The sequence below is a fragment of the Maylandia zebra genome, linkage group LG6 (assembly GCF_041146795.1).
Source record: "Maylandia zebra isolate NMK-2024a linkage group LG6, Mzebra_GT3a, whole genome shotgun sequence".
In the NCBI taxonomy this organism is placed as follows: Eukaryota; Metazoa; Chordata; class Actinopteri; order Cichliformes; family Cichlidae; genus Maylandia; species Maylandia zebra.
Window position 1 is genome coordinate 35,219,563 of NC_135172.1, and position 23,264 is coordinate 35,242,826.

General features: G+C 39.7%; 1 protein-coding gene across 1 annotated transcript; it reads right to left on the reverse strand.

Moving 5' to 3' along the window:
• Positions 1-1,369: 1,369 nt before the first annotated feature.
• On the reverse strand, positions 1,370-20,687 carry cc2d1a (coiled-coil and C2 domain containing 1A). The gene is made up of 28 exons (XM_014411934.3): positions 20,481-20,687; positions 20,135-20,204; positions 19,900-20,038; positions 19,663-19,766; positions 19,339-19,584; positions 18,884-19,199; positions 18,039-18,148; positions 17,858-17,930; positions 17,083-17,184; positions 16,835-16,962; positions 15,716-15,788; positions 15,424-15,557; positions 14,965-15,052; positions 14,162-14,238; positions 13,901-13,996; positions 11,837-11,956; positions 11,524-11,582; positions 10,658-10,774; positions 9,584-9,657; positions 9,437-9,495; positions 9,200-9,351; positions 8,990-9,080; positions 8,765-8,914; positions 6,827-7,018; positions 6,589-6,715; positions 5,092-5,168; positions 4,911-4,958; positions 1,370-4,830 (listed from the first exon to the last, which is right to left on the reverse strand). Exons 2-28 carry the CDS (start codon positions 20,189-20,191, stop codon positions 4,798-4,800), a joined length of 3,042 nt encoding a protein of 1,013 aa, XP_014267420.2. The 5' UTR covers positions 20,192-20,204; positions 20,481-20,687; the 3' UTR covers positions 1,370-4,797.
• Between the last annotated feature and the right edge of the window lie 2,577 nt (positions 20,688-23,264).

Consider the following 23,264-nt stretch of genomic DNA (forward strand, 5'->3'; position numbering starts at 1 on the left):
CACAGTACTTAGAATAACCTCATTTTTCTTTTTGCAACGGATTCATGTAGTATATATGCCAGTGCCGTACCGTGCACTCACAATTAACAAGTTGCTCTAACTTAGCTACCTTAAGTAAATTGTACAACTAAATTACGATGAAAGCAAAAGCTGGGCTGACACGGAAAGTAATAAAATCTCAACTGAAACTAAACTTTTTTTAATGTAATAAAAGTAAAGATGTGAAAATTTCATAAAATCCAAAAGTAATAAAATTACAAAACTGTTTTATTTTTCCATTTTAAGTATTTTACAATACATTTTTGTTTCTGCTGGTTTACAGAGCAGGTTTATTCATTTATTTATTTATAATGTTTATTTTCAGCTTACTTTGTGTTTCAGTTCTTAACTATTACTATAATTTGGGAGGTATTTGGGAGGCGATTTAAGATTAAGTTTAAAAAGTTTATCACTATTATTATATTGTAGCAGTATATTATTATTATTATTATTTTATTTATTATTATAAACCTAAAAGATGTTTTACATGGTTTTTTTTTCAAGTTTTTGTCTGAAGTCTAGTTTTTGTTTTCAATCCAGTTACTATTTTTCCCCACACCTAGTGTTTTGTTTTAGTTAAAATTAAAATCATGTTACCAACCACAGCACAGACTCATAAATGATTTGCATTAACGAGTAAAGAGCACAGTAGACCTCAGTGCTTCATATACAAGTCTGTGACTCTCACATTATCTGAAATGAGAGTCACACAAGCGGATAACAGAGGAAAAACAAGAAGCATTTGAACCTGTTCTACCCTTTGGCATTGAGTAAAAGCCACTAAAGACTCTGCTGTTTGCAGAGAGATAAAGTGTGCTTGCTAAGGAGTGAAAGCATAAGTGAAATATTCCACTACAAGGAAAATACGTGTTGAATCGTCAACGGGTGCCTGATTTTTGTGTTTTTCTTTACATAAATACATTTGCATCCTCTTCTGATGCAGAGAAAATTCAAATTAATTAAACCAAGTCTTCCATGTGGAAGGGCAAACTGACCCCTGCTTAATTTATTCTCAATACTCAAATGTGGTTTCAAACATGTGTTTCTTAATTGTTCTTTCGTTTTTGTTCAGCTGGTTTCTGGGATGTTTTTCTTCTCATTCTTTCAGTGTAGTTGTCATCATTTGACATTTCTTAGGTTTAGTTTTTATACAAACCCTCAGAGTTAAGTAGACATCCTTACCAAACACATGCATCAACACTCCCTCGGGCTGGGTGTTCTTGACAAAACAAAAACTGCATTTATATTTTATTTTAGTTAGCTTTATTACATTTCATGTGTTTTAGTGTTATACTTACCTATAGTAGACTTAATAATGACACAAACTCACTGCGGTTTCACCACTTTATTCGTGTCAACACCAACCTCATACATAAGATAATAAAGCCTCAAGAATCAGGCCGTCATACATTCCCATTTTAAACTGCATCAATCATCAAGACATTCACTTAAAAAAAAAGAGACAGAGCATATTATGCCATATTTACCAAATATAAATATTACATTTATAATGATTGCCCTTACGTGACTTAGCAAATTTTTTAAAAGATGTCAGCTTCAACAATAAATGGATACATTTACCCAACTCATCGGGAAGAAAGTAGTAAAAACAAAAAAATAACAAAACTTAGACCAAACTTTTTTAAATGAAATCAATAACAGGATAAAGACAGACAGCCAAACAATCGTATGAAAAGAGAGTGAGCAGGAGTGTGTGTGTTGTGGTGTGTTGTATATGCAGAAACGGAGTGTGAGTCACCAGCAGGACAAACTAACAATATGTCCCTCCACCCGGGTCCTGACCATCCACCTACCACACTGAATGCTGATGAGCTCGTTGCTACGACAACAGGTCAGCCTCAGAGGCCGCGAGGTTATTTGGGGAGTGGGGTGATGTGGCAGGAGTGCGTTTGTGTGTTTGGGGTGACGTGGGGTTACAGCTCTGGATTTAAAAGAAAAAAAAAAAAGTGGGTGTGGTCTAGGCGGGGATGGGGGTGGCGGTGTGCAGTTGCACTTTTTGTGCAGGCTCAAACATGCAGCTGCTACACGGTCACACTCAGATGTTTTTCTTTTAATCGGAACGACATCTTTGTGTTGTTGTTGTTTTAGTCCAACTCACTATTTTCCATTAGAGCTGGTCTTTCTGTGAACCCCACTCCTGGGACAGATGTTCTGTTTTCAAATAATTCATTCAGCTTTGCGTTTCATCCACAGGAAAAACAAAACAGAACACGGGAACATTAAAATTAAATACTAGTCCCTTTGTTTTAAAGTTATAAGCAGTAATTGGGGGCTTCTTTCCTTTCTGTGTGTGTTGCTAACATGAGGCCATTACTTCCGGCGACCCAGAAACTGATCTCCAAATATTGGTCATTCAGTTTCATGATTAACTTATACAAGGAAGTATAGAGGTCCACCATAAGGACTTTAAGAATTTTGTTTTTTTATGTAACCCTCTGCTGATTGTCAAAGAAAATGGTTCTGCTGAAACAAACAGGCACATGTTTACTCCAGTTTTACATGCATAGCCCCTCTAACAGATTTACAGCTGAGTGTAAGGTCCGGACAGAGAGGTGGTTCAGACTTTCAGCTGTGTTCATCCCTTGGCTCTGCCCTGCGTACAGTATGAAAACCATTAGCAGAACCTTCAAATTTGCTCAAGTTGAGTAATCCGCTGATTCACTATTTAAATCTTTCTTAATGCCCAAAGCTTTACAAATAAATTTGTACTTAAACTACACTGCTGCATAAATGCATCATTGACATTAATCCAGACCTGCTTGGCTCGAGCTCGAGTTTTAGGAGCGTTCAAGATTATAGTCTGTGCCGTACAAAGATTTAAATAAGACACAAACGATCACCTAGAAGGAAAGGGAGCACGTTTAAAGATTTGAAGCCATGTTTAATACTCCAATCTGATGTTCTAATGCTACGATCTATCTACAAAATAATATGAGATGATCAAAATCAGCATAACATTTACAAAGAGTCAAAAGATGTCCTCTGTTGATTAAAAAAAAAAAGAAAAAGTGGGGCAACGGGTGTTACATAAGGGTCACCACACAGTGGAAGGCCAACTTTAACCGGGATTATTTGCTAATGGAGTGAAGCAGTGAGTGGATTAGCGTGAACACATGATTATCTGATGTGTCACATGACCAAAAAACTATTAACTGGAGTTACCAGACATCGTTAATATTGAGGATTCAAACACAAAACGCACAATAAGGCTCACTTAAAGTAGTCTGCTACATCCCGGCTGGATGCAATCAACGTGCAACAGGAGCTATTGTCAGATTAGCACACCAAACATCTGCCCAGATCTCAGAATACATGGCAGCCCACATTTGTCGGATTTTTTTTTTTTGTACATCTTGTGGTGTTGTGGCAAATCATTCTGATCATTGCAATCTGCCCACCTCAACTTTGTCAGCGTGTCAAAGTTTAAGTGGTTTTATCTGTATTTTGTCCGCTTGACTTTATTCTCCAAAAAGAAGGGAAGGCAGAGAGGAAGATGATGATGACATAGGTGTCTGTGGGAGAACTGAGACAGAAATGAGCAATTACCCAGCCATACTGACACTTATAGGGCCGCCTTCCTGTGGTTAGATTTTTCAGTATCCACTGTGCTGCCACTGGAGAGCTCAATGGGACAAATTCTGTTTTTGCATCCACCACAATCTGTGGGGGAAAAAAGCACTCTGACGCAGCAGCTCTAAACTGTTTTAAACTAAGTGACAGCACAGCGGGCTTCATATTGTTTAAGAGTTTAAATAGATTATGAGTAGGGCAGCCTATTAATCAAGAATAATCTTGAAAGGAATGGGTGCGAGGAAAATAAGATGACGAAGACGACAAAGAAGAAACAGCTGATGAAGACGCAGCAATCTCTTAGCGAGGCTAAGCTTCTACCACATTCATGGCACGCTGTTAAAACCCCTCTTCCCAGCCCCCAGAGGCGACTCTACGTCTGATGTAGTCGCCTCTTTGGTGACATAAACACTAATCCCTTATCATGGGATGTAGGCTGCTGCACCCCGAAGCCCCATTTTTTTTGTTGTTTTTTTTTTTCTTTTATTCCCGTATCACAGCACTCCAAACGGAGCAGATTACTGTAATCTGTGAACACTGGAGCAGACAGATTAGATTAAGCTCATTACACACATAAAATACAGGGAAAAAGGTAAAAAAAAAACCCTCTAGTTCACTGGTTAAACACACCTAAGAGTGCGTGGACAAACACACACACGCACCTTCACACACACATATTTTTGGTCATCTGTAGACACCAAAAGCTGGTGCCGAATGTAAAACGTCAAGTCTTCTGGCAGATTACTTCATCAAGAATTGTCACAGGAACGTTGGGAAAAAAACAAAAAAAAACCCAAAACAAAATAGAATACCAGCAAAGTCTGTAAAGCCATTCTTTAGAAGCAGTTTCCTGTAGTGTTTGTCTTGTTTAAGTGCAAATGCATCTCCCTCTTTACACATTTGGATGTGTTTTTAATTGCCGTCTGCTTGGCGGCTGCAGCCGTTTGTTAGGTTATTGTGGCAGGTAACTAACCACATATGACACAAGCTAAAGGAACAACTGACTGAATTAGCAGTTTAGCTCATGCAGTTGTTTTGCAGCACTGAATCATGCTAAAGGTACTTATTGTACCCACTGTAGTGTTTGGTATATGAGTGTGTATGAGAGAAAGAGAGAGAGAGAGAGAAAACAGTACTCCAGCCAAGGCTCCACTCCTTATTCTGCTCTCATCCAGTGCGTTTCCTCTTCAGCGATTCCAGCTGGAGCAGAGAGAAGGTGTAAACACACTGAACAAACTGCTTTTATATACACATGACAATTACACAACAGCAAGCCTTACCTCATTCTCAACCATCTTCAACCTGCCCAGTGCATCCTTGGCAGCGTCCTATATAAGGAGAATAAAAAAAAAATTTTCACACTAAAACACACACACACACACACACACACACACACACACACACACACACACACACACACACACACACACACGCCTGTCCATACCCTGACCCTGCACTCACCCGGTTTCCTTGGCTGGAGTATTTTTTCACAGACTCAGAAAGTCCTTGAACGAAGCGTTGCAGCACGTTTTCATATTCTGCACATGTGGTGAAGGAAAAAGTGAGTTACATGATTCGTTATCATCATCATCTTAAACAGAATGAATTTTTTGCGAGAAAACAGAAAGAAGTGATGGGGAAACGGTTCATCCCGACCTGGGATTTAGGCTCAGTTTTTGCCATCATACTGATTTTTAGATTTTTTTTCAAATCCCATATTGAGAAATAGTTATGCTGCATTTGTTATTTATGCATTCTTTGTTGTTTTTTTTTTAACATTGTATAGTATTTTGTTCATAAGCTTTTCTGTGAGCAGTGAGTCTGTTCTTCAGCTACAACTGCAAGCCAGTAAGGAAGCACTGCCACCTATGTACTCTTGAGATGGACAGTTATACGGAGACGTCTCGTTACTCAAAGCTAATTCTCTTTTCATCTTCAGCCAGTGAGTCCTGTGTTTGCTTTCCTCAGTAGATTTAGAACAAATAAACCAGTAACCATAAAACAGCTCGTTTCTGCCTGTGCTTTGGGTAAAGTTGCACGCAAGGGCCACTCATGGCCCCTCGATGCAGCAGCCTCCACCACAGGATCTGTGGAGTGGCAGCACAATCACACACATCAAGAGACTGACACAGCAGCAGCAAGGACAGCAAAGCCCACAACTAACCAACTAACCGACCAACCAACCACTCTGAGGGACACTGCCAAATGCAGGTAGAGTTTCTCTGAGATGCAGAGACAGTGACAGCAGCAGGAAACCTTAAATAATCCTTAATAATAAAACAACTTTTACTTTCTCCGCAGAGGGGATCCTCAATTTATGACTTGAGTGCCAATTTGATGCATCTATCAGACTGAATTACTGCAAAAATTAAAGCTGCCACAAAACCTGCCTGACAAAAAAGAAGATGCAGAGATGTTGTTGCATCCATAACCCGATGTTCATCAATGTAATAATTTAAAAGTTAGATTTGGAGTTTTGCAAGATCAATTCTGAAGTGCACAGGGTGCTGCTCAGATTCAGCCAAATGCTGCAAAACTGATCCGACTTCACTTCACAGTGCAAACGAATAATGAAACGCAAGGCAAAAAAAATAATGGGACAGTCTAACCTAAAGGAGCTTTTCAGTTATTAAATAGTTTGTGAATGCAAAGACTCACAAAAAAGCAGCAACTGAATCTGAATCTAATATCTAATATTGTGGTATACAGAGCAGAAATGACAAAAACTGTTCCATTTAGCTGAAACAATTCTAGGCTGTAGTGGTGATCCCGGTGATGGACTTGTGATGGAGCTGTGTGCTGCTATCAGCCAGTACTTTGAGGACCTGGACTGCTCTACATAGATGCTGTTGACGAAAGACTTTCCTGTCTCGGTCAAGTTGTTCCAAAACTGAGTCAGGCTAAGATTTTAGGGAGGGGTAAAAGCACATGTTCAAAAGTAAGAGATGTGTGTGTTACCTGTGAGCATGGCAGGAGAGGCTCGTTCCAGCTGTGCTTTCTGCCACTGCAGTCGGTGTGTGACCTCTTGGTGCTGATGGATGAGGTCAGACGGGGTTTCCCGCTTGTTCTTTCTGTACTCTGTAATCTGAGAGACAAGCGTAATGAGTGACGAGACCTTGGCGCCTTCGGGCCATTGTAAGCATCAGTGAAGTGCACGTTGTGGGTCGACTCGGGCCGCATGAACACGCAGTACTACCTTCCTCTCCAGCCGCTCCTTGTCGTAGTTGAGGAGGCTGAAGCTGTGGAGTTTGTACTGTGGAGGGGAGCTGCTGGAGTGACCGCTCCTGCTGCTCGCCTCGTGTTTCGGTTTAGACCGAGGAGATGCAGGCTGATCAGAGCTGCTTCTGCCGTTTCCTCCATGTCTCGGTTTGGACTGAGGAGATGGAGCCTAAACAAGCAGACCAGAGCATTTCTTAGATTTCTTGGGCAACTGACTCATTTTCACCCAGGTTTATGAAAATCAGGTTATTTGACTTGTGCATTGCTAGTTTTTGTAATGCCTACCTTTATTTACCCGTAATCTGACTAGCAGGCTGGTTTACACACAACAAGTTTGCAGTCCAAACACATCTAAAAGGTACTGGCTGCACTTAATGTGAGTGAAAAGCCTGCAGTCTGCTACGATGTGAGCAATGCTTTTTGCTTCTTCTGGCTACTGACAGTGGGAAAGACTAAAAGCTGGTACAGCTACTGGACTGACGATTTGCTTTCCAGCACGCTCAGAGTGTTTAAATTCAAATCTTTGTCACTATTCTGTTTCAACTTTGTTTGTAATTGTTCGTGAAATAGATTGCAGTTTAAACCATGGGTAAGAATATATGTGTAGATGCAAAACATCAATAAATAAGCATCATTTATTTAAAACTGCTTTTCACAGATAAGTGGTAGCAAGGCAGTGTACTCAAATAAAATAGAATAAACATTAATTGTCCTAAAAAAAAAATAAAAAAACGATACAGAATGAATTAAAATCAGTAAAGAAGCCTGGCTGACTAAAAAAAAGTCAGTAAGCATCAGTAAGACACCCAAACACGAAGAAGGAAAAAAGATGCCTAAAGCCGAGAGTTTGAGTGAGTTTTAAAGCAAGGCTGTTTGTCATTTCTATTTAAATGCAGCACATACTTTACAAAAAGCACACGAATGTATTAACACTCAAGTCAGGCCTCATTGAATCATCGCAGCAGAAGATGACACAATGAGCTAATGTAATTACAACAGCGCCAGTCGCACCTCAAACAACCTGGTTGAAAAAAATTACGCAAGTAAAACAACTAATAACAAAAAGCAATAATTTGAGGAAAGTACATGCTTCTTGTTTGTTTTCCTTCTTTTGTGGAGCCATGTTTAATAAACTACTTCCATCACAGCCATTTTTTCCCTATTTTGTGCTTTTCAAATATATTTCTTGCATTTCCACTCCATGTATCTGCTGCATTTATGTGATCATGCATCCTGGCTTCTGTAATTCTACCCAGGCAGCTCTATGACTTGAACTGCATAGAACGGTCTATATTTTGAAAGAATCCAATTTTCTGTTTTTTTTTTCCATGTGAGAAAGTAAAACTGTGATTCTTTTGAAACTGTCTGAAATTCACGTGTGAAAACTGTTTCTCAGAAAGCAGCGAAACACGACAATTGTTCAGATAAAGATATCGCTGTAGTCTCCATTTTTCCTGAAAGGCTATAACGGTGTTTCCACTCATTGACTAAACATTATGCAGCAGTATGGATTCAAGAGTTTGCCAGTTTCTCCTGTGCCAAAGAACCACTAGCACTTGAGTTCATAAAGTAATTGCGTGAAGAATAAAGAGAACTCGCGAAGACGCTAAAATCTTGTACACTCTAAGACTTAAAATCGCTGCGTGAAGTGGGATGTTACTGGTAGATCACCAGTTTTAAAATAGATGTGGTTTCAGACACTATTTGATCAGCCACCAAACACTTTGTTTATACTGGCTGACTTCACACTTCTGCTCTGACACATATGAACATCCAGTTTGTGAGGCAGCACTTTGGCTCAGTGTTTTGCACAGTTTGCATCACACATGGAAGTCTTGTGTACGTCCCTGCTTGAGCTGGACGTGTTTCAGTCCAAAGACAAAGGCGGGTCAGTTTAATTGATAACACTACTCACCCGTTCCTTTTGTTTCTCTGTCGGCGTGGAGACTGGTTCGAGAGTCAGCCACTTCTCCTTCACTGGATGCAACTCGACGCCTGACAGAGGCTCTCTGATCTTCACCCTCACCTCCAGCTTTCCGCCTGTAGTTTTACGTCCATCCATCACCTACAAAAAACAAACGCGCGCAGTTAAACCGCCTCTGAACATGTGTGGGTGCGCGCACGCGTAATCAACACTCACCTCTAAGATCTCTCTGATTTCACAGTGATTTTCTAGACCTTCTAGCTTCAGCTGAGCAGTTCCCAGTACTTTGTCATTCTTAAACAGGCCTCTGTAAACACAGCAGAGAATACAATTTACAGAAGCTACAACGAGGGGAAAAAAAACAAACAAAACACACCGATATGGAAGCATATTCTCTTTTTTTCTACTGAAGCTGCTGCGTTTTACCCCTTGTGGATGATTTCAAACTTGATTCCCTTGGATTGTATGACTCGTTTAAAGGCCCTGTGGCCGCGGTTGATGTTGAGTCTGAAAGTCTCTTTAAACTCTGGACTGCTGGTGTTCTTTACTGTGTTGGTTTTGTCCCTCTGAGCCTCCTCCTACACACACACAGAATTCATTAACGCACATATGTAAATACACGGACTGAAACGTCCACAGCGAGTGAATGTGAAAGATTCTCACCGCGCTGGGAAAAGGAAACTCAAATTTTACACTGGCATCCAGATCATTAGCAGAGACACCTGTGGAGAGAGAGAAGCTAGGTGTCAGTGCACAGCGATCTGACAGATTACTGCCTGGTAATTTCAAAGATGGGGATGACTTCAATACCAGAGGGAGCTGGGAGGTTGATGCCTCGGGTGACGTACAGTATCAGGTCATTGAGTGTCAGGTTGGGGTTGATCCTGCGGAGCAAAACAACAACAACAAACAAACAAACATAAAAAACACCATTCAGAAACAGCTTCAAAAGTCAGCATCAGTCAGCATCACGGAGAGGCAAACAATTAACTGATGAATGAGTCACCGCCACAGTCGCTTAGCTGTTAGCTCCGTATGACACTGGAGCAGAGGCAGAGTGAGTCACAATGAGTCACTCTGAGTCATCCATCAATCCAGTCAGGAAAAGCACTACCTTTAATGTTCAATCATTTGCTTTCAAAATTAAACAGCTCATGTACGAGTAGAAAATTAAATATAAAGGACAATCCTCATAGAGTCAAAACATCTTGATTATAACGTTTTAAAAAATACACAATAAAAGTGACAGTTTGATGAACCGCGGCTTAATTGACTGACTGACAGATTTTCCTTTTTCTGCAGGCACTGACATAATGCCACAAGATGAGTAACAAAAAGTTATACAGATGATTAGTAGTCTTTATCATAGGCGTCCTCTGGATGGATGAATTACATTAATTAACATCATGTTGGCCATTATACTGCAGGCTGATTTGTATTAGGTTTTTAAGGCAGATGTATTTGTCATTTGTCAAATACATCTGCCTTAAAAATTAATTAAAAACATGGCTTAAATCAACCATTTAAAAAAAATAACCAAAACACAAATTATATAATCTAACGAATCTAATCCGACTACAGAGCTGGTTAGTTTTTTCTTTTCTAATTTTGATAACGCTGTTGAAGTGACTTGATCTCCAGTCAGGATGTTACTAAGATATAAACTGATCTGAAAATTTGATAGTTAAGTAAAATAAGGATAATGTTGACAGAGCGCAGCAGAACTATGACTAGAAGAAAAATCAGGTAACGTTTGGCCGGAGGAGACCACGAAAGATTTACAGAAATCCTTCTGGACCAAAGTGATGGACCAACAGACAAACTGAGCGACTTGCGATGGTGTTTATTATGAATGAATCTGTATTCTGAATGTTTGCTACTGACTTGATAGAGTTGAAGGTTCTCTCCTCGGTGCGGCACTTGGGGACTGGATGACCCTTTGTGTAGGCGCTCTTTAGAATCTCTATGTACTTCATGGTCTCCTCAAGTAACTTCTCAGACCTGGGTGAGAGACAGAGTCATGATTTTTAGATCTGTGTGACAAAAAACATTTTTCTTTTAGTTTGATTTTGTCATTTTTATGCATTTTCGTGTCTACACGTCTACACACATCTTGGTCTCGCCTGGTACTGAAATACAACAAGTTTAATAACTGCACAGCTGAACAGCTCTATTTCCTGAGACAAACACATATATCACTGCATTTGAAAATCCGCGATTACAAAACACTCTGTGCATCATCTGTAAAAATAAATCCTAATTTTCTAGGACAGGACAAGATTTTTCAAACCATGCCAGAAAAATGAGGAAGCAGGACAAACCCTCTGAAGATAAGAAAAAGTTTTAAAGTACAATTCTCAAAGGTTAAATGTCAAAATATTTGAAGAAAACTACAAATATTATAAAGAGGTACATCATATATAAAGATAGCTAAAATCACTGTGTGCATGCTGACAATATAATTAAGAATTACAGAAGTTCTCAGTTAGATTTATTACAGACATTCATTAAAATGAAAAAAAAAAACTACATTAATCTGAGTCATAAAACCCTTTCTCTGTATTTCAGATTTTATTGAAATTTTGTGAAAAGGTGAATTTATACTTAATGTGATCACAACCAGATCTGTTCTAGAAGTTGGTGTTGATGCCTTTGAGGTAAACAGTGATCTTTTCAATGTTAAGCTCCAACATGACTGCAAAAAAAAAAATCCCACGGTTATAAAACTAAAACAAAAAAAAGTTTCTTACTTTAAAGCCTCGGCCACGTTTCCCGTGTTTGTGAATTGCTGGGAGAGGCCCAGACATTTCTGTTCATGGAGAGAGAACAAAAGAGGGCGTGTTGTGTGTGTGAGAGAGAGAACATACCGTAGGCGAGGACAACAAAATAAAGAACAACTGTTATTTGTCTGTTTAAGAATCACAATCACAATATGTATGAACATTTCGTAACTAATAACCGTAACTAACACATGACATTAACATCAGTATGTAAGGTGGACGTCAAGAAGGTGCTTTTTCAGATAAAATGTAGCATAAAGATGAGGGAAAGGTGCATCTTAACCTCGTACTGCTTTTTCAAGTGATCCATGAGGTTATGGTACTGCTCACTCGTGGTACGAGAAGGAGAGGTACGGGAACGAGCCAGGGTGTAGTCTTCTTCACTTACTGGAAGACTGGGAATCTGTTGTAAAGGAGAAATAGAAACAAACAAATAATAATAAAGACAATTAGAAAGTTACCAGGACCCATTCAAATACAAATGTAACTGATTTAATACAAATATTCTGTTATGAGTTACAACACAGCTTTGAAAACCGCATGTCCAACTTGGATCGAACTCTAATCATTTGTTACTTCGTTTCCTGTCTGTCTGTTTTTACACTTGTGTGACAAACAAACAGAAGCACAAGCATAATATTCTTGGTTAACACATGAGGGGACACACTGAGAAATAAACAAGTTATAGTGAGTTATATGCAGAGAAGTCAAATAAAAGTGAGGCAAAAATAAATCAAAATCTTATGGGACAACTGGCACAGATATGAAATATGAATAGTGTAATGATGCTGAAAATATGCGTGCGCGCACACACACACACACAGGCGTGCGCACACACAGGCGTGCGCACACACACACACACACACACACACAGGAGGTGAGACCAGGTGTTTTGATTTCACCCCGTGTTTCCTTCCTATCATCTTCTATTTCCGTCACATTGTGTTAACACACCTCACACATTCAGCTCCTGCTGCCGTGACAACCTGTATAGCAGCAAACACACACACACACACACACACACACACACACACAACTCGTTTAATATAAATTATTTTAGCATGATACAACCAGTCTGTGTATTATTTCAGGTTTTTAGTAAATTTTTCCTGTTTACTTGTAGCTGAGGTATGCACAGTGACGCGCCCAGTGGACATGCCAAACTAAAAAGGGAAGAGCACCTGCAAGCTAACCAACCAGCAAACAAAGAAGCGCACACAAAGCCAACTTTAACAGAGGTGTGAGACAGAGTTTCTTCATCAAGTGTTAAGACAGGCCTGCGTTTCCATTCACTGTGAGATAATTGGTGTTTTTAAAGAATATAAATGTGCAGTATTTTCTTTCCCAGCAGAGACATGGAACCACAAGCTGGGTATGGAGGCAAAATGTTGGCGAGTTGAAAAGACGCATGTAACTACAGGCAAAAACTGACTTTTCAAGCTATGTGATTAGTGTGTGCTTAGTCAAGTTCACGCCAGAAGGTTATGCTGTAGGGCAGCGGTCCCCAACCCCCGGGCCTCGGACTGGTACCGGTCCGTGAGTCATTTGGTACCAGGCCGCGAGAGTTGAGGCTCAGGTGTGAAATGTATAGTTTTCAGGGTTTTTATCGGTTTTCAGCGTTATTTTGTTATCGTTTTTATCGTTAACTCGATTTTCCTGGGTCTTTTCACGTGTGTTATGAATAAATCTTATTTTTTCGGTACCGGTACTAGTTTTATTTTGTTGTATTTATCCGCGACACCTTAAAGGCCGGTCCATGAAAATATTGTCGGGCATAAACCGGTCCGTGGCGCAAAAACGGTTGGGGACCGCTGCTGTAGGGTACAGGTAAACCACATGAACAAAAAAATGTTTTAAATTAAAAAAGAATAAATTAAAAAACATTTTCCCCCAATGCTGCCACTATATTGTCACATCCCAGCCAGTAAAATGAGCTATGAGAGCCTTTTCCAAATACGTGTAAATATGCCATTTATTGTGAGTGCCCATCATATTCAAGCTTATGAAACAGGTTGTTATGAGTCATCTGCTTGTTGTAAAACTAATCAGAATGGCTGTGCAGCTTTTTGTGTTGACTAGTTGAGAGTTTCTGTGAGGTTTGATGAGGCTATGTGGTATATGCAGGTTACATGACCATCAAAGCCTGACAAACTACAGATGTCTCACAGTCAACATGACTCTTATTTCCCAGTGTGGCTCTAGTGAAACTAAATTTGACACCCTTGATCAAGATTATCCTGAGTATTACCGATCCACCTCCTATTCAGGGTCGTGGGGGTGCTGGAACCTATCCTAGCTACCGTAGGGCAAGCAGTGATTACTAATATATTGAAAATGTATTTATAACCTTGGTGATGTCAACTGGCAGGCCAGACTTTGCAGCAGTGATCATGGCGTCCAGTCCTTTGGCATGTCTGAGGTGCTGTGCTGCTCCTGTCATGTCCTACAAACGCAGCAACAGATGCATCAATGAAAAATACAACAAAGGTTTGGAATTCCAATAACATCAAAGGCAGCTGTGCTAAAAACATCTGCATAACTGTAAAGATGGCACTGTATGCATCTAAAACAAAAACAAAGAAAATAAGCTGGGAAGTCAAAAGATTACCTTCATATTTTTGGAGCGCAGTGCCGCACGCATGAAAGCTTGTCGCCTTAGCAACAGGAAATCCAATTGCTGCTGGGCTACAAGGATAATTAAGACAAAAATAAGCGAAACTTACTGTATACCACGTTCACACCGTTAGAAAAAGTTTATTTCAGCTTATCTGTGACTCACTTCTTGACCACACATTGTTTATGTCACATATTGGGTTGAACAGTGTGTGGTGCTGAATCAGATACAGGTCTGATTCTCTTCGCAGTCTGAACAGTAAAAATTGATTCATCACTTGCTTGAAATAAGTGTCATTTTTACATCCTGAACTTTTTGGATGAAATTTGTTTTACTGAAGCCATTTGCATCACGATCCACTCCTGGCTCCAGCTGCATACACCTCTGTAAAGACTTAGCAGCCACTGCAGTACAAAAAACCAAAAGTGAAGTGTTGTCTCGCTTTACCCTCGTCTTCTTTGTCCAGTCGCAAGTTTGCTGACTTCTACTGCACACAGACAAAAGTGTAAACACTGACTCAGGTGTCCTCCATGTTTACTGCTTGGCAACAGCAAAATTAGTGCCCTCGTCTTCTTTTGCACATGCAGGTAAGTTCAGGACTGAGACCAGGTCACAATGAAATCTGATATTGCTCAGTCACTTTTTTCATATAGCGCCTTTTGTGAGAGCGAGAACGGTGAGCATAAATGGGCCATAAGGTTTGCAGTATGACAACACTTCAGTGTTGTGTAACACTCAAACATCGCGCATGACACATGCACATGCCCCTCTTACACACACCCACATTTGAAACTCACCTTTAGCTCCCAGTTTCGGAGTTGAGGAGCCTGCAGGAGCCTGAGGAGCTGGAGACTTTGCTTTCTGGACAGGTGGACGCACCACAGCCTGCAGAGGTTAGGATCAATAGCAAATGAAATGAACACAAGAACAGATTTCAAGGTCACAAAATACAGCTTAATACATCTGTGAGTTTGTGTGTGAATAAACTGATTTACCTTAAAGCGTTTGTGTAAATTATTACGGCTATTAATAAACTTGTTAACAAGCCCAAAAATGATGCAATAGGCAGAAGGTGCAGTTGAGAAAACAATGACTGAATAATCTGCCATAGAAGTTGCAGAAGCTATTATGGGAGACAATAAAGCTTTTTTTTTTTGGCTTGGTGCAAAAACAATCAGATTTCTTGGCTGCAAAAAACACAATTTGGCCATTTGGCAGTCCCTGAATTTGTTTTTTCCCCCCATTCTTCTTTTTACCTTGGCAGCTTCTTCGTGCCCATCCTCTTCCTCATCTTCTGCGTCTGCATCCTGGTTTGCTATTTTCATTGCTGTTTCCAGGACACCCATGAAGTTCTGCTGACCACCCTCTGTGCCCTGAAGCGGTGGACAACCTGGAGCAAATAACAAAAATCACACACACACACACACACACACACACACACACACACACACACACACACACACACACACACACACACACACACGAAGAAGCCTTACACATCAACTCAAGACATCAAAATCTCAAGACACACATGAACTCAAAACTTACCTGGTGGCACGGGTAGATCAGATAAGTTAACAGGTCGGCCAGCTTTGTGAGCTTTGATGGCGTCCTGATATTGCTGTTAAGAGTGAACATTAAGTAATTAATATTACTCAATGTTAGGTATTTTAGTACCATGGTAGCATTTACTGGATATTGTTTTATAGTGACATTATGCAGGAAAACTCTGTCATTCAATAAGGCCCCTTTGTTTTAGTTATTTTTCTCTTTGACCCAAGAATTGATGTGTGAGAATCACAGGCTGGTACAAGGTTGAAATACCACAGAGATCACTCCCTCAGCTACATTAGTTTCTTAATCTTTTAGACGCCTGTTGAAGGCCAAATGGTTTGTTTCAGATTTCACTAATGAAAGAACTCTTCGTTTTGTGCCTTGAAAATATGTCGCTGAGATAATCACAATTGTAGCTGAACTAATAAACTACACAAAGGATGCTTCTTCACCCAAGGGCAGGAAGACGCTCCCTTATCTTGGTCTGTACTGGTTTAAACTGATAAATCTGCTGTCTCATGAATTTTACCCTCTATATAAACTGTTGTACTTGTGAATAAAGTTGAGTCAATTTGGGAAGACAATCTAAAGCAGTCTCTGTTTTCTTGTTCTCCCAAGCTGCTCCCGAGCTCGTACTAACACGCTGAATGGCATGCTTGAATATTGCTTGAGAATATATTTGACTGTGTTACAGACTAAGGGACATTCTCTGCTGATAGGTGAAGGTACATTCTCTGCTGATAGACGTCCACGCCTCGAAGGAAGTCGATCCACGGATTAGGCCCTGGAAACCGTTTCCTTCACTCAAGTTTTGCAAGACATATATATATATATATATATATATATATATATATATATATATATATATATATATATATATATATATATATATATATATATATATATATATATATATTGAAATCTAACATATGAAAGCACACAAAACCATTTCCATTCCAATCCAAGCACAAAATCGAGGAATTAGTTTTTAAAAAAAAGAAGCTGTAACAGCTAAAAATGTTTTAATATCTTGTTTCTTTTAGTTTCACTGAGCATAGAGTTTATTTGGAAAAAACAAGCAAACACATGTGCCACAATATTTGTGTTGTGTACCTTCATAATGCGCTGATGCATCCGGGCCTTGCGATCGTCCCCTTTGCTCTTAGCTCCCTCTGCTGCTGACTTGTATATATCCAACCTCTGCTGCAGGGCTTCAGCCAAACTTTTGGGAGCAGGCAGATCTTCAGAAGGCACAAACACACAGTAACGTACATTATTATTTTAACATGACTTTTTTTATTTAAAATCACTTCATCACACTTTTTGGTTAAAGTGAAGGACTGGGACTCCTGGAATCTTACCCGCAGTGGCCACCTGGGAGGGCGCAGGAGCAGCAGGAGCAGCAGGGGGGTCAGGTTTAGAAGAAGACTGAGGAGGCGCACTTTGCTCTGTTATTACGTCTCCTGCAGACGGTGGAGAAGTGGACACAGGTTATGATTGTAACTAATTATGAAGTACACATTAAACCCCGTTTGAACATGATTATCAAATCCAAGACCGTTTTTTGGTACAATATAGAGGCCGTGGCCGAGAAGTTTCTGGACCAAAAAATATACGATTGAACTTTATCCAAAGACTTGATGATGTAACTCTTGCTCTCAAGTATTACAGTGAAACAGATTTTTTTAATATACAGTCCTTAATCATCAGAGTTGTTTTTATAGTTTTTGTTGTGAATTAGTCTCTGAAACTCTTTTACATCTCCATTACTTGGAAAGCACTTTGCAGCTGAATAAATATAAAAATGTTTTAAATGATGCTTGTGTGATTGGCGCTAATGTTCTTACAGTTTCTCAATTTTTACTGTGCCTCAACAAGACCAGCCAGAGAACAAGCAACATCTGAGTGAGACTCTGGCACATGTGCAGAAACAAATATGTGACATGAACATACATAACATAACTCAATTAAGTACAGATGACGTGTGTTAGAGTGGAGCTTATAAACTGGACGTTTTTTAAGCAAAATTATTTTATTTAAATGGGCATTAATTTAATTTTATTAAAGGAAACTGTTAGCACTATAGTGAGTGCATGAATGAGCGTTTAAAACTAACATTCTCCTTTAACCACTGACCAGGTGGAGGAGGCAGTGAGCTCAGGTCTACTGGTTCGCCCCGGTCCAGTGCCTCCAGTATCACATCGAAGTTCTGCATAAATCAAGAGCAGCGTTGTTAAAACAAACTATGAAAAATCCTCACACTACAACCACACACACACTCTTACTCCAAAGCCCTGGCTGACATCAGCTGTGTTACCTTGGCAGTGAGGTAGTGCTGTTTGGCCTGGTCAATGTTGCCGCTCTGTTTGGCGTGTATGGCAGCCATCTTATAATCCCTCTGTCTGGTCAACACTGCCTGTTTCGCCTCTGCGTGAAGAAGACATAGTCATGTGAGGGCGAGCATTACAGTAACATTTAGTTAGCAGACACGCTACTTGTCAGAGCAGCATAAATTATAATGTATGTTGTCAGTTAAGCGTCCATCGATCTCTTTAACCGCTTATCAAAATAAGGGTCATGGAAGAGCTAAAACCTATCCCAGCTGCTACAGGACTGAGAGGTAGAGTGGTGCACTCACAGGGCTAACTCGAAGAGATAGACAACACACTGTCATCCACACCTACAGCCAGTTTAGAGTCACTCATTAACTAAGCATGTACTGTATGTCTGACGGTGTTAGCAAGGAGACAAAAGCATTCATGCAAACTGCGCGCAGAAAAGCCACTGACCAGGGGATCTGAACCAAGAACCGTTTTGCTGTGAGATCACATTGTGAGGCATTTATTAAAAAGGTGTCGTCGATAACAGAAGCTAGAGAAAATGTACTGTCTGATCAGAAGTGAAAAAAATCCCACATGTATTTTAATCTTAATAAAGGAAAGAAAGCTTCTCTCAAACTGAAACAGAAGTAAAGATCTGCAGAAGGAAAGAAAAACAACGCAAATTAATCTTTTATGCAGTGTTGTTTAGTGCAGTTATTTAAATGACCAAATATTATTCAATTCTTTTGAGTACGATGCTAATCTGATTAACTTGCACTATGACCGTGTATTTACTTTTATACTCTTCTAATATACAGTATAATTCACATAATGTGTTTACCTGAGTGATGAGCATTAGGCTGGCTGGGTGTGAGGGGAGAGATGGCAGGTGTTTCCGGAGTCATGGCAGCAGCTTGCTTTTGGGGAGGGATCAAACGCGTTGGCTTAGTGTTCAGAGGTGTCGGGTCAGCTTCCCTCAGAGGTTTCTGATTGGTGGGAGGGGGAGGGACCAGCACAGGCTTGGGCACCTCTCGTTCTTTAACCACTTCAGGCTGGGCTGGGGAATCCGACTTTCCGCCGAGAGCAACAGGTGGAGGCATCTCTTCTTCATTGACTGGTTTTCCTTTCTTGGCAGATGTTAGCATGGACTGTAGAGTCTAAGGTGGAAGAAAAAAACCCATAAACATAAAGCTTGATCTGAGCAGTAAATGAAAACTTGAAGACTCTAAATAAAGACAAAAGTATGTACACAAGACTTCACATCCTATAAGATGCGTTTCTGCCTATTTGCTTTACCTTCAGCCCGCGTTCATATCTTCGAACTTTGCTAGTCTCGCCTGCAGCCTTGGCGTTGGAAATGGCAGTCTGATACATTTCAATACGCTCGAGGAGCCGTGACTCCAACCCAGTTGCACCACTGGGAGCAGCAGGAGGTGAGGGGTGTGAGGCGACACTAGTTTTAGGAGCTGTTGGTGTAGCGGCAGGTGGAGTTGGAGCAGGAGTATGCTCCTCATCATCCTCCAAAACATCATTCAGTTCTGCCTATGTGCAGAAAGGAAAATGTCAGTTAACTGTTTAGTCCCTGAAACGCTTACGTTTGTGTCTGTTTGTGTCCATTACCAACAGATCTTCATCATCCAAATCATCGTCCCCCATGTCGTCATCATCTATATCTTTCATACACAGAGCTGCCATTCGCTCAATTTCAGCCATGGGAACAGGAGCTGAACAGAAGAGGCAAACATATGAACATAATGTCAACTGCTCTTTGTGATATAAGGAAAAGGTCAGTTTAAACATTAGCACATGAATGAGAAAGAAAGAAGGCTTAATGTGCCAGAAGTGTGTCATCCTCACCTCTCCCATCACCTTTCTTCCCTTGTGCTCTTCCTTCCTTCCTTCCTCCCACCAGATTGAGCAACTCTGCCTCCAGCTCATCATCATTTCCCTCATCATCCATGCCGCCATCCGGAGACAGGTCAAGGAGCAGCCCCATCTGTGACACAGACAGACAGATAGGAGAAACGGCTTCAGAGTCCTGCCTGCTTGCCACACGTAAAGTTTACAGTTATCAGACAGGGAGGGTAATTACCTGTTTGGCTCGGGCCGCCCCTTGACCCCGAGGAGGTGGGTTGCGACTGCGACTCATTGACTTTTAATACCTAAAAGTGAACGCACAAACAGGATGACAGTAAATTACCCCAAAAGGGAAACCAATAGATATAGAATAAAGTTAAAACAAGTACAACTCTGACTCCTTGGAGTAAAATATACATAAATAATGATTACTTAGTACACCTGAGTCGGTACACTTCACTATCAGCCTCAAGGGCAATGTGGCGTAATAAATCAAACAACTTCTATGATCTAATATGCAGTTAGCTTCTATATTTATGCCAGCTAATAGCTAGACCCACAGCTTCACACGGGCTGTTTACCTGCTTAGATTAACGGAGTTAAACGTTAGCGTTACAGCCACACGGGTCGACGGTTAAAATCGGATCCAAATGAGGAACAGCAGACCAGATCTACCGTGACAGATATATTTCTGCCTTCTTTTCGAGTTCCCAAAACAAGATTCGCAGACAGTGGAATTTACTTCCTATATTGCGTCTCCAATAGCAACGAGCATTGCACTTTACGGCTAGACCAGAGCCGTTGAATGGAGAGTCACGTCTCACGTGATTCATGCAGGGCAAATCGATCCCGGAAGTGCTTAGGGAGTGTGATTGCAGAGCGAAAAAGTGTTTTTGTGTTTGTTGTTGTTGTTTTTTGTAATTAGGCATCAAGAAATGCATCATTATGTAATAGTGTGTATACCTCGATGAGGTACATCCATTAACATCTTTGTATATTTATTTATAACTCAAATATTCTAGGATTCATTTGAACTGGAAGCCTTATTTGCTTACTCAACATATTTTAAAACTGTTGAATTGTTGTTCATGTGTTGTTTAACAGCATGCTAATCAGAAAGAGTCTAAACCAAATATATTACTATATGTTGATGGAACAAAATAAATATTTAAAAGTTAATTATTTCCTACCTGCCACGTTTTCTTCATTGTCCTTTCAGAATTTATCATAAATTTATGTTATTTAAGAAAAGGTTATGAAGGATGACATTATAACAATTCACTGCACTAGCATGAGCGTTAGTCTGCTTTCTTTGTAAATACATAGCACACTTGATAATAATAATAATAATAATATACTGCTATTTGTTCTTTTGCATGACATAGGCAGAAACCTTTCTGTTGTGTATGTAAAAACAATCTGCTACTAAATTAGAACATCAATACTGGGAAGGTTACATTAAAACAAGTTACTGTGTATCATGTATCCCTGTATACATCCTTGTGCTGCTCACTCAGAGATCAGATTATAAATTACATCTACAGTCATCCCAGTGGCATCCTACTATCTTTCTTATTGCTGCTTACAAGTATTTCTTTTTTCAAGCTAATGTTTAAAAGTGAATATGTGATTATTTATGTATGTATTTTGGTAATAACTCTTAATTCTTATCATTGTAGTTTTTATGGCTATATTTGGATAGCTTTATCTAACTTGTTATCTTTATGTACGTCAGAGCTGATTCACTGATGGAGGAGTTTTGTGGAACAAGAGCAGAGTAACACCAGCAGCAAACTGTCTACCACAGATAGAGATGAGTCACTTTAACCTGAGAAATTAGATAGGGAGAAAACATAGCATCAAAGAACCACTGATATTATTGTAATGGTCCTCTAACCTCAAAGTGCCTATCAACAGCCAAAATGGGAAGCATATGAGCCAATCAGAGAAGAGCTTTCGGACAGTTTGAGCTGCGTGTTGGTATACATGTACTCAATATTGTTTCTCTTGCATCCATGAGGGGAATTAGCATGATGTTTGCTCAACACTTTGTGGGAGGAGCTAGATGTTAACCACGTTGATGCTCTGGCTAAAACCGTAAATGAAGCCGTAAATGATATTTCAAATTATTATTTGCATCAGGACATCTTGTTATTTTTAATTAGAAAGTATTATTAAAGTTAATGAAATGTTACAACTGAAAAAAAATAGGAAATATTTCAAATCAAATATGTTCTCAGATTGTTGTTACTCTGTCCATCTCTTTTTGCTCAATAGAACCAGACATGCAACATCCCTGACAAACATCCTGATGAGAGTGGGGTGGATTTTACTCAAGGACAGCTGGATCAGCTCAGCTCAGCTGAAGATAAACCACACGTCTGTGACCAGCGTTGGAAGCTTCAGTCATTTATGCAATTTTAATATTCATCTGTATAGCCTGAGTGAAGAAAAACACGACTCTTGTGATGAGTGTGAAAAGAGTTTTACCCAGTCAACAAATCTGAAGACACGGCATACCCACACAAGAGAGAAACCATGCATCTGTCAGTGTGGGAGGCTTTCAGTGACCCATTAAATTTATGACATAATAAGAATTCCTATCAACGTTGTCCCCGAAGCTACATCAGCATTTCCACAAGGACCACAATCTGAAAATTTCAGAAGCATATATGAAGTCTATGAAGCAATAAAAAGCACTTTGTAAGAATGCTCAGTAGTTCTGATTCACTTTTTCTAATGATAGCATTAAACTCAGGTGGAGTTATGGATTTAAAAAAGAAAAATAACTACTACTCTGTGGGATGCTGGGATGCCACCTGGATAGATTTTTACTATCTTTGAGTTTTTGGTGCTGAGGAGTGAGAGCAGGGGTGAGGCATGCCCCTCACAAAATGGTATGGTCACATCAGTGGAGCTGTGGGCAGAAACTACGGGAGGATAAGCAGGTTCTGATCTTATTTTACTCTTATTTTACTCTCATAAGTACATCACTGACAATATAGTAATATTAAATGAATATTAAATTAAGCAGTACTTCCAAAAAAAAGGGAAAAAAAGTTTACTCCCTACTTTACTTGTACAGTTTCATCACCTGTGAGCCCAACATCAAAAGAGTTTTTTGCTCCTTCATCTAGAGATATTAAACTTTTATGTCAAATCTACTGAGTAGTTCTTAGTAGTATATATTATTAAATGTTATCTTCAAGCACAAACTAGTAACTGTTTTGTTCATCTATGTTTTTGCCACCATCTATTGGTCAATTAGATTTCCTGCAAACCAATTCATATTTTAGAGAAAATCACATATAAGCATTGGTTTAATGTTCAGATGATCAGATTTATTTTGAAATTAGTAGCCAAAT

What these genes read in the sequence shown, in the direction of transcription:
- cc2d1a (XM_014411934.3), bottom strand. Translation starts at nt 20,191, where the DNA reads ATGAGTCGCAGTCGCAACCCACCTCCTCGGGGTCAAGGGGCGGCCCGA. An exon ending in CTCACTGCCTCCTCCACCTG is followed by an intron (nt 17,185 to 17,857) that starts GTCAGTGGTTAA and finishes CACCGTCTGCAG; the next exon opens with GAGACGTAATAACAGAGCAA. An exon ending in TGAAGATGGTTGAGAATGAG is followed by an intron (nt 4,831 to 4,910) that starts GTAAGGCTTGCT and finishes TCTCTGCTCCAG; the next exon opens with CTGGAATCGCTGAAGAGGAA.